Source organism: Schistocerca cancellata, chromosome 9, assembly GCF_023864275.1.
Source record: "Schistocerca cancellata isolate TAMUIC-IGC-003103 chromosome 9, iqSchCanc2.1, whole genome shotgun sequence".
Classification (NCBI taxonomy): Eukaryota; Metazoa; Arthropoda; class Insecta; order Orthoptera; family Acrididae; genus Schistocerca; species Schistocerca cancellata.
Window position 1 is genome coordinate 174,135,735 of NC_064634.1, and position 12,099 is coordinate 174,147,833.

The 12,099-nt window shown below is 39.9% G+C and overlaps 1 protein-coding gene across 1 annotated transcript in view; it reads left to right on the forward strand.

Moving 5' to 3' along the window:
- LOC126100556 (peroxisome biogenesis factor 2) overlaps positions 1–12,099 on the forward strand; it is a 112,057-nt gene that overhangs the window by 82,018 nt on the left and 17,940 nt on the right. Inside the window, exon 4 of the mRNA XM_049911174.1 lies at positions 2,233–2,427. Within this exon, the coding sequence (XP_049767131.1) occupies positions 2,233–2,427 (195 nt within the window). The remainder of the gene's footprint in view (positions 1–2,232; positions 2,428–12,099) is intronic.

A 12,099-nucleotide genomic window follows, 5' to 3' on the forward strand; every position in this document is an offset into this window, starting at 1 on the left:
ATTGATTATCAGTTTTCCCAGAGGCACTAAGCTGTTAGAATATAGGAGAGCCTATGCAGACTTTGACGAAATGGACAGAACCCAGTAGCAAGTTGAAAAACTGAGTCAGTCCATGAGTCTTGTTGCTGACTGTTGAAGGCAGTTATTTGAGTTGCAAGTGCAATTCTGAATACTGTTTACTGATTTGAATTTGTTACATATAACAACACTAATGCCAATAGACCATAAAAGTTCTTTTCAGAACAGAGAGAGGTTTGAGTGAGACACTTTGGGCTGAGTGGTGGTTGTGAGTGATAGGTGTTTGTACTTGGCTAAAGCTCTGACTGGACCTGGATGGTAGATGTGCTGGGATTGGGAGATGAAGTAAGGAAATCATGCTACCTTCCTTTCTCCTCCCATAACCCTCCTAGATTGTATTCCGTGACCTGTCCCTTGAAGGAAACTTGTGTTTATAAAAACTGGTAATACCAATATCCATTTATATGTGATTTTGTGTTTTGCTGTGAGTTGTTGCACCTGAAGGTGAGTACTGGCCAGCACATGTATTATCACTTTCTGAATTTAACAGTTTTCTGAATGGAATTTTTATTTGTACAAAAAAGTGTCTTATGACAAAAAAGGAGTATTTTTCAGGAAGCACAGAAGAGGTGTAGAATTTAAGCAGAAGGTAAGTAAAGAAAGACATTGGTAGTAGGCTTCACTCGTCAACATTTTGAGTACCGTATTTACTCGAATCTAAGCCGCACTTTTTTTCCGGTTTTTGTAATCCAAAAAACCGCCTGCGGCTTAGAATCGAGTGCAAAGGAAGCGGAAGTTCTGCCGTCGAATATATGTAGTGTTACACAGGCATGTTTTGTAGGCACAAAGATAAACACTGGCGCCAAAACCTCTGCGTCAGTAAATAAATTAAAAAAAAAAAAGGTGGAAGATTTTTAAATCTAAGATGACTCTAATTTCTGTGCAGAGTTTGATGTACTAAAGAAGCGGCCGCAAAGATTTTCAAACGGAGAAAAATTTTCACCTAACTCTCGTTCAGAACATGTTCTATCATACGCAGTCTATTATTTGGTTCTTGTTGATCATTATCAAAGAAAGCAGCAGTGTAAGTAACAACAAATAGCATTCTCTTGCCATTGTTTTGCTAATGAGACGATTCGTCTCTTTCTTTGTTTTTTTTTTTTTTAATTGTAAGCGGCGGTAGCGCGCACAAAAGCAAGCCATGCTGCGAGCGCCGACAGGCTGTAAACACGCACTATCAGAATGCGACAAACAATGCATGACACAGTACAGTAATGCATTTTCAGCTTAGAGAGACATAAACACCTATAACAAAGAGAACGGCACTTATCAGATCAAAGCAAAATAAGCAATTGATTCAAACCAGACGAAGCACGTGAAAAAGAAAGGGTACCCGTATAAATATGGACGGAGCGTCTGACGCATAGCAATGGCTACCTGGTAAAGCTTAACTGCTAAGCTTACGACTCGAACCAAACTACTGTAGGTGTATCGTCATTCATTCGACCTAAATTGTGTCTCATATTGCAATGGACCAACTTTGTTTCGATTTGGAGGTGCGGCGTAAAACTTTTCTCTCCCCTTGAATTTCGAGTCTCAAATTTCAGGTGCGGCTTAGATTCGGTAAATTTTTTTTCCTTTATTTCGAGTCTCATTTTTCAGGTGCGGCTTAGATTCTAGTGCGGCTTAGATTCGAGTAAATACGGTAGGCAGAAAGATGAGGTAGATCTACTTATATATATGACTGCATTTCTAGATGCAAATTGCATAATCTGAAAGGATGAAGTGAATCACTTCTCTGTTCATTTATTCCGTATTTGCAATAAGAATCCAGCCATTTATAGTGGCTCAAGTGTAACTGCCATGTAACACTGTGTTGCAGTGCACAAACACAGGGGATGGAAAATGGAAAAGTGTGCTATTGTATTGCAAATTATTCATAAATAGGTGAAGCTAGTTTGATGGAGATTTGAGCAACCACTAGCATTATTTTAAATGAAACCTCCTGGTGGATTAAAACTGTGCTGATCCATCAAACAGTTTTAATCTGCAGGAAGTTTCAAATCAGAACACACTCTGCTGCAAATTGAAAATTTATTCTGGATAATTTTGAATGTTTACTGGCTATTTAACGTGCTGTTACACAGTTGTTTGTTTACTTATAAGGTTAGTGCGTACAGATTATTGACTGATGCATTTTCATACTATTTGTAGGCTCAGCGAGCAGTAGACTGGATAGAGACAACAGTGTTGATTCTGCAGTTCTTAAACTTACTGCTTTTCCTACACCAAGGTCGCTATCCGACACTCACTTCACGCCTGCTGGGCCTTCATGTTGAACCTGTTAGGGTGACTCGCAGGGTTGGATACTCCTTCATGGTCCGTGAGCTGCTGTGGCATTCTTTTAGTGTAAGTGCTCTTTGTTTCTTCTTTGGCATTTATGTATCAAACAGCACCTTTGATTAATCATGCAGCAGTAAATATAAGCAAAACAAAAGAGTATAAATGATAACTTTTAGAGATATATTGTACAAGGTCTCTATTTTAGAAACATATATTGAAACTGACCAGTGATTATTTATTTGTGATTTGTTAGGAATATATGATTATTGCTTCCAGACTGTGAAATATATGCCATTTGTGCTTTGTAAAGTACACATTCATATTATGTTTTATGTAAGGGTATGAATAAACAGTTTACCTAAGAAAATGTATGTGGTAAAACCACACACGGTCCTATCATAAAGAATACAAAAGTTTCAAAGGATGGATTGCAAAGTATGCCAAATTTCTGCAAAATAGTGCAATGTTCTCAGGTGGCATGACTTTATACTTTAACATTCGTGTTCAACTTTCAGATAGAAGTAAAGCTTGGTTGTTTACTAATAGCCACTTCATAGAGATGGGTAAAACTGAGTGTCGTGCGGTGATTAAACAGATGTATTTAAAAAATTGCATTGTATCTCAGACACAGTCAGAGTTGAGGGAAGTTTTAAAGCACAAATGAAGATTTTTAATTGTTTTTGTTGTACTGGATAAACGAATTTGAATTTTATCAAATGAAATGTACAGATTTGGCGTATTCCAGATACATTACTGAGGTTTTGAAATGGGAGATAACATTCATGGTGTCATGATAAAAGACCATTGCTCTAAGGTTTCAGATGCAGTTAAAATATTGGGCATTTCATACGAACTTATCAGTCTGCACTCGTGTAGAATAGTGGACTGGATATGCAGTTGAATTAAGCACACAATAAAAGATAAAACATAGTACGCTGTTTTCAGTGGTGAGATGTCAGAAGTAAAAATCATATCAAGTGCAGTTCTAGAGATAAAGTGAATTGGTCTTATGTTGGGAACAAATTTTTTAGATTGTAAATGTGATTTTTTTATGAGTCCCATTTGTGTCAGTGTACTTTTTTCAACTTTCTCCAGTCATTAGCCTTCCTGCCCCAAGTATGGGTACCCTTCATTTGACTTGAAATGTTTTTTAGCCATAAATTTCTTTAGATACTGGGATAGGTTGAAGTCATATGGTACTCAGACATTCCAAATAGGAATCTTTATTTTAAGTCTTATAACCAAAGCAATTTTGTAGGTAGGTGCACTGACCTGAAACAAGTCAGTTCTTTTTTGTTTTACACTTGTGGCCTTGTATCGTGTATTTTTTCATCCATTTGGCCAGAAAAGTTGCATATAATTTGCTAGTTGTTTTAGTCTTTTCAGGGCAATCAAGAAGAAAAAACCATTTTTCTACCAAAAAATGGTGTCCATTTTCATTTCAAACATTAAGTGATGGATCCATGACCCATCTAAATTAACAAAATGGCTCATAAAATGAGTAAAATGTTATATTAAATTTTACAAACAAATTAATTCTTTTTCTCTTTGCATTTACTGTTTGGTCAATATTCAACAGCTGTGCCACCTACCTTCTTGTCATGTAAAATGTGATGTGCTCTTACTTCTACCATGCCTGTATTATCAGCTGTTTCATATTCATTTAGTCATAAATCACTCAGTAGAAAATTCTGTCCTTTTATGAAGCTTTCGTCTGTGGTTCCAGTTTTAGAACATCTTTGACAATGATATTCCTAAAGTTAAGCATGACTCAGTTTGGAATTCAGCTATCTAGCTTCATATTATTGAAAGTAAAAAAGCAGACTCATTATCAAGCTTCAGCTTTGGATGAAGAATTTTGTGGCAGGCTGGCAGTCCAGTTTAGCCATTCAAACAAATTGTGCTTAACATTACTGCTTTTTATAAAGTATTCAAACAAAATTAGTCAGCTGATGAAATTGGCTGTAGGCCATAATTATTACGTAAAACAACATAACATAACAAGCAAACAAAAAATGCTGAAAACAAGACCATTTATGAAACAGGCTGAAAAGTTCTTACTTGGGCTAATATTTCTGTGAAGAATGAGCCTGCGGACTACCCGATTACCTGATTGCTTCTTTCATTCAACAGTTATACCTATCCTCAAAGGCTGAGAAATGTAGAAATTTATGGCCTGAAACAGGGCATGAAATACATTTTAGTGTGGTCACAGTGTTGTCCTCAGACATGAATCTCTCATTCCACTCTCCTGACCTGTCAGATTCTATTTTGTAGAAAGTCGATGCTACTCTCCACTTCAGAGCCCATTGACCAATCAGGATCCAGAAACTAAACATACCATTTCCTGTTAGGTTGCAGAATAGATGCTCACTAGGACGAAATGGGCACTGTTGCAGGCTGTTTTTGAACATCAGAACAGCATGCAGGATTCAGTGAATCACATTAGAAATGCAATTTAATTTTATCCTTTAAAAATGTTTGATGAAAGTGTGTGACTGTAGAAATAATTGTTTTGTTTGCTATAAAATAAGATTTACTTCTGTCAGTCATGATATTCTTTTTTTTTCTTCTGCATGATGCACTTTAGGAAATATTTCCCATTTTCAACTGTACAGTCAAATGGGGTGATTTCGAACACCGGGGCGAAGTCGGACAGTATGGCTTATTTGCTCTTTGCCACTGCATAGAAGCAAAGAGTTACTTATTTTAACATCCATGTGCCAGTTATTTTAAGCGCAAGATTGCATTTATCGCTTTCCACAACTTTTATTTTGCGTCAATTGTTTCCCTAGGTGAATAACTGACGAACAGTTTCAGTGTTAAAAATCCATGCATTATCGTAAAGTGGAAACTTTCTGTTGTGTCAAGTGGTAAGTTATTGTAACCGTAATTGTTAACGCACTCAGTAGCTAACAGCATTGAGACAATTTCTGTACAAGTTTGTCGAGTTTTTCATGCAAGGTTATAAAATAACGATGGTTTTCATAAAACTGTGTACTGTGTGGGGTGATTTCGGACAATGCCAAGAATGTATAAGAGCAAGAGAGGTGCTACCGTACAGTGTAATTATGACCTGGAACTTTTAGATAAAGCTATTCGTGATATTCAGAGTGGTAAATTATCGTACAGAAAAGCGTGTGATTTGTATGGTATACCTAAATCAACCCTAAAAAATAAGCACATCCGGAAAAAAAAATGGGAGTACAGCCAGTGGTAAATAAAGAAGAGGAAGAAATGTTGAAGCAAGGTATCTTGATGACTGCACATTGGGGATTTCTCTTCACTGAATTGGATATTAGTTATTTAGTTAAAGGCTACCTTGATAAATCTGGCCGAAAAGAGAAGAAATTTGGTAATAATTTGCCAGGAGAAGAATGGGTGCGTTTATTCCTCAAACGACAGTCAGAAGATCTTTCCATTTGCTTAAGCGAAAATAATAAACGAGCTCGTGCAGAAGTTAACAGAGAGACTGTTAAGATGTTTTTCTCCAATATCAAGGCAAAGCTGGAAAATCTCCCACCTAGCAACATGATCAACTATAATGAAACCATCATTCCGTATCACTTATTCGTAACAAAGGGCTACCTTAAAATGTGTAAAATGTCACCAAAATCAAATAAAAAGCATGTAGAATTTAAAAAAAGGCAGTAATTGTCCAAATTCACCCTCTATATACTGTAACTTTGGACAGAGATTTAAAAAAAACATGTGTCCAAAATCACCCCAATCCAGGGGTGACTTCGGACACTTTATTTAACTGCCTCAGATAAATATACCTACACATACACTTTCTGGTTCTGGGATATTTTATTCGTTACACATATACCCTACCACTTCTATAACAATCAATGTAATCTAACAATATATATTAAAGTTACAATCAAAATAATGACAAAACTATCCGAAATCACCCCGTTTGATGGTATTTTTCGTGTATTATGATATTTATGCTTGATGTTTGTGATGCCGTATTATTGAGGTGCCTTTAGGATTTCTTGTTGCCTTCTTGTGTGGAAACTCATGTACATTAAACATCACTCATACAACTGACAGTCCACAGTGCACATGAAAAACAGAAACATACAATAACAAACATTCTATGTAGAATATCTTTGTGACTCACCATACAACTAATCATTTTATTGTCAAATTCTTGAAATAAAACAGTTTTAAATTTCTCTGGCCATTGTTTTCAGTTGGTAAATTATCTAATTTTCCTGTTCATGCTATATTCTTCTTCTACAACTCATCAACTACAAGTTCTCCTCCCCCTCACCTACCAACAAACGTACTTGTGTTTGTGGTGATTTTAATCATGCTTACCATTTTTTACATTTATTAAAATTTCAGATGTGGTACATTGTTCCAAGGTACATGAATCTTATGAATTTTTATGCTTCAGATTCGATGAAAAGCTAAGTTGTAAATTTCTACCAGAATAAAACTAAGTGCCAGCCCATAAATCAAACTTGTAAACCTGTAACTTTGCCTTTCACAGTCAATGCTGCTGTCAAGTGAGCTGTACAAGCACTAACATCTTCCATCTTACCAGTTTCTCTCTCGTGCTTTCCATTCATCACAAATCCTCTCCTGCATACGTATTGGGACTGAAAGCTTACTAACGGGTGTGAATGGTGTAGCAAGATCAACTCGAGCTGATAAGTAACCTCAAGTGTTTTGACCATAAATCCTGGGGAATGATCAGTGCATGGCTTTTTAAGTTTTACAAGTCATTCATCAGCTCCGATATTGATATTCTGAGCACTTTTTGGAGAGGATGGAATGGCTTCAGTTTGTGTCTGGTGACACCTCTTCTGAAGTGACTTGCTTGTAAGAATCTTTTCGTCCTCCTGTCATACCCTTTCCTTGTCGTTGGCCTACCACTGCCATGTGGTGGACAGGCAGCGGTAAGTTATGGTGGAAGTGATGAGAGGGCATTTGTCATGCCATTCCCCCTCTCGTAATAGGCTGTAGGGGAGGACTGGGAACAGCATCTATATAGTGATGTCCTCATCAAGGTCAGTGGTTGGCGCCAGAGGTGTCAGTGGTGATGTCAGAGACAATGGATGCACAGGAATCAGAAACAGAAGTGGCGGTGACTGTGGCATTTGGTGCAATATGGGCTGCACTGGTGATGGCAGTCCAGGAGTGGGGGGGCGGCGGCAGGGACTCTAGACAGTAATCTGCCAGGCAGTGACCCCACTATGGCATGAAACAGACCATTTGCGACACGGGAACGGGTATTGGCAGGGGCAGGAGAGGTGGTGGGCCCTTCGGAACAGACCCTGCCATGTATGGGTGCAGCTGGATGAAGTGACAGGTTGTCTGCCCATCAGAAGTGTGAATGACACACAGGCACCAACCCTGGTGATGCTTGATGACAGCAGGAACCCAGTTGAGCCTGCAGCCAAAACCATTAGCCCAGATAGGCGCATATGCCGGAAAAATCACTGAGCCGGCAATGGATGTAGCAGATGAAGGAGGGTCCATGGTTGGTATCCATGTAGCAGCACTTCCGGCCTCTTGTCTCCCACTGGAATGAAATGTTGCAAACTCAAAAAAGATCTAACTCAGCTTTAGAGGACTTGCCAGATACATAGTTCCGTATACGAGTTTTAAACCTCTGAACCATGTGTTTGGGCTTAGCATTAGACTGACGATGAAATGGGGGAGCTGTGAAATGGTGAACACCACTAGCCTGACAAAAAAGATGCAGGTTCTTGAAAACAAACTGGGGCTCATAATCAGTAATCATGGTATACGGAAATCTCTCAATTGCAAAAATCTTAGATGGGGCCCAAATAGTGGCCGCCGTGAACATGGACAGCGCGCCATGTAGGGAAGTTTGGAAAAGGCATCCACTACAATGAGCCAATACTGATTTAGGAAAGGCCCAGCGAAGTCGACATGTAGATGCCCCACAGGGGCTGCAGCATTGTCCAGGTGGAAAAAGGTGCGTGTGGGGCTGCCTGTTGCTGAACATGGTGAGTGTAAGCAGGGATAAGCTGCATAATGTCCCATATATGACTGGCCAATACATATGCAGATGGGCCAAAGCTTTCATGCGAGAGGTCCCCCAATGCCTAACATGCAGAAACCGCAGTACATTACGGTGTAAGGAAGTGTGAATCACAACCCAGGTAGCAGCATCCTTCATAGCTAACAGAAGAACCCTGTCAAGCACATAAAAGCAGTGCTGGAGGAAGAAGTGATATGCAAGGGATCCAAGGCACGGCCCATTAGTTTTTCTGGCCACCTGTGCTGCACAGGAGAGAGGACCCAACTAAATACAGGATCTGTGGCAACAGCCAGTGCCATAGTGCCACTAGTGGTGGGAAAACCATCAACCATATTCTGGTTATCAGTATCTAAATAGAAACAAAGCAACTCGTCCTGATCAAACACAGGGTCCGGTCCGATTGGAAGTGTAAGCAAAGTGTCGTTTAGACCTAGCCATGTATTTGTGCACCAACACAATGCCAGGACCATGCTGACAGGCATCTGGAGCCAGCACGAGATGCTGTTCCAGATAAAATGTGAACGGACATGGGGCAGATTGAAACTTAGATTTAAGCAAAGTGAAGGCTTTGTCACAAGCTGGGGACCAAAAACAAGGGCACATTTTTATGCAAAAGCGCATGCGGGGGCTGAGCAACAGTGGGTGCGTCTGGTGAAAAGTCATGGTAGTTCGCAACTTTACCTAGAAATGCCTACAGTTCCGTAATGGAGGTTGGCCGCAGCAAAGCCGCAATTGTATCAACATGCTGACTGGCGTGACCCCTGTGTGAGAAACCTGAAAAACTAGGTACTCAACTGATGGCTGAAAAAATTGAGATTTAGCAAGATTGCACTTGAGAGCTGCAGACCACAAAACAGAAAATAACGACTGAAGAGTACTAAGGTGACCTTCGGTGGGAGAACTTGAAACAACTGTAGTGTCAAGATGTAGCTGGGCACAGAGGCTGTCAGCTGTTCTAAAAAGTGCTGAAAAATTGTGGGTGCACTTGCAATGCCAAAGGCAAGTGTTGATAATGGTATAGGAATCCTTCTCTTAAGGATTCGAAAGGGAAAGGCAACATTTGGAGCTGATCAAGCTGGAACACAACAGTTCTGGTATGGTAAGCAGCTGAACACAGTAGCTGAGCATTTATTGATTTATTAGTGTACACAAGCATAGAACAGGTATATAGAAAATTCATATTTTTTTATTCTTGAAACATTAAAACCAGTAAGCCTTAAAACATTAAAGTCATGCTTTTTTTATTTTTATAGAATTTAAGTTCACTCAAAATATTTTGAAGTAATTACTGAAATTCCAAATTAACAATAATTTCCTTTCCCTTTAACATTAGAAACAATAACCTTTAAAAGGAATTACAATAATCCAAGATATTTAGAATAATGACTGAAGTTGTAGATTTCCCAAGTTTCATTTTTCTTTAAACATTAAAACCAATAACTTTAAAAATTTCATCCAAGATATTCTTTCTAAATCAAATAAGCTTAAGGTTGGAATCTCTTTCACATTAGTACACTGTAACTGGCCATAGGGATAGTAACACGTGGATGACTTAACGCCAGTTCAACCAAACCAGTTGTCAGAAAACCAATGTTAGTTACAGAATAACCAATAACAGATTTAATTACAGTTCACTGAAGCACAACATGTGCTAATGCACCTGCACACAAATCAACCTTTCACAGTATCTGATACATCAGTACATGGCTCACTTTACCTCAGTCCCAGGCTAAGGACACACACTGTACATAACAAATTATCACTGTCAGACTTAACCAAATTACTTCCACCCTGCCTCTTGAACATGAGTCAATTTGGGACAGTACAGTTTAACTTTGATGGGATTGATTAACAGCTTTGTAATCACTGAAATTAATTAACTCCCTTACATGCAAATTTTGGTCAGTGGTACCTGGAAATATGTATCCACAATCATTTCTCTAGAATATCATGTGCATAGTTCAACATGATATACACACCCTGGAAGGCCTACAGCAGAAGGGCATCCGATTAGCCACACATACATGGAAATTTGCAGAACACAACCAGGGTACAATTCCGTGACACTACAGTCAATGATAAGCCCAACTCACTTTTTGGCACATCATCTCAACATCCAGTGTTATGTGTCCCAGAGGAAACAGGATAAATGCTCCTGAGACTTGCTAACTGAAAACAGTTTAACTTACACAATGAACCTGCACGCAACCTGAGTCAATCACAGACATATGAATTATTGTTCCAGCCAAGGCCAATGATCCAGTTCAAATTCCAAACTGAATGCCTACCCTCACTAAAATCAGTAGGAGAGTGAGGCACTATCTCTGATGTGACACGCTCCTTGCCATCCGCCGACTAAATGGCAACCTCCCGGATGCTGACCCATCACTCAAATAATGCCGAAAGACTGCGCTAGCAGTGCACAACTAGCATTCATCTGGCTCTTGCTACATGGCTTATTCCGCCCTCTGTTGTCCAGTCCACCGGTCACCTCACGTTTGCCCGGTGCGTGCTTAAAACTGCGATTTATGCCTGACATCTCTAACCACAGAACAATTTTTCTTTGCGTAAAGCCGCACTGACATCAGAAATTGATATGGTTGCATGTAAGCATTGCAGAAGTATGGGCCGAAAATCACATGCCAGTATCAGTGTATTGACAACAAGAAGCTAGCTAGTGGCCTCATCCAAGGGGGACTGGAAGTACGCTTCTGACAAATCAGTCTTGGAAAAATAGTGGATGCCTGATAATTTTGCTAGCAACTCATCGTGCCAGCGTAAAGAGTATGTATTTATCACGGACTGGGCCTTAATTGTGACACTGAAGTTAAACAGTCTAATTTGGCACGATTATGCAATGCGACAGGCATGTGCTGCACCCTTAAAAAAACAAGGGCAGGCAGACTCTATGATATTAATGTGGGCCTGAAAACCAGTAGCACAAGTGAGCCCAGGAGAATACAGCAATGAAAACTCAGAGCAGAGGGACTCTGGTTGCTGATACAGAGCTTGGTCTTACCTAAATTTATCTCATCAGTAATGGGGAAACAAAAAGCATTAAAATGCATCCAACCCGAACAGGTCCTTGAAATGGGAGTGATCCAGAAAAATGAAGGGAAGAGAGCAAACAACAGACTTGTAAGATACAGGAGCAGAGAACTGCCCTAGGATCGGAATCTGCTATTTATTGTAGCTAACTGACTTCCATGAAACCTGTGTGAGGGGAGAGGAGCCCAATACTGAGCATGTTTGTGTGTTTACTAAAGACACTGCAGCTCCTGTGTCCACTTGCATTTTTAGCAGTTTATTAAACACACACAAATCAATAAACAATTTGTTTGTGAAGACAATAATTGTAGATCTAGTACCTCCCGCCGCGGGAGTCGAACATGCGCGAGAACAAATGGACGTGGCCAGCCCACAGAGGGTTCCACGTCCTCGGCGGCTCTTCCGCGCAGCGGCTCTCGCGCAGCGAGGGCGCCACCACTACTCCACATGCAGACCGCGGCCAATAGCTGCTCCCTCCGGTTTCGTATATAGGGGCCCGCTCTGCCCTAGTCCAGTCAGTCTGGTACTCGCTCTGGATTGTGTCTCTATCTCGGCGGTACTGCATTCTGGTTGTTGCTCGTTGTTGACATTTGCCTGGCTCTGGTTCCGAGTGGATTTACTGTTGGTGTTTGGTGTTGGTGCTGCTGTCGTATGAGCTGCTGCTGTTG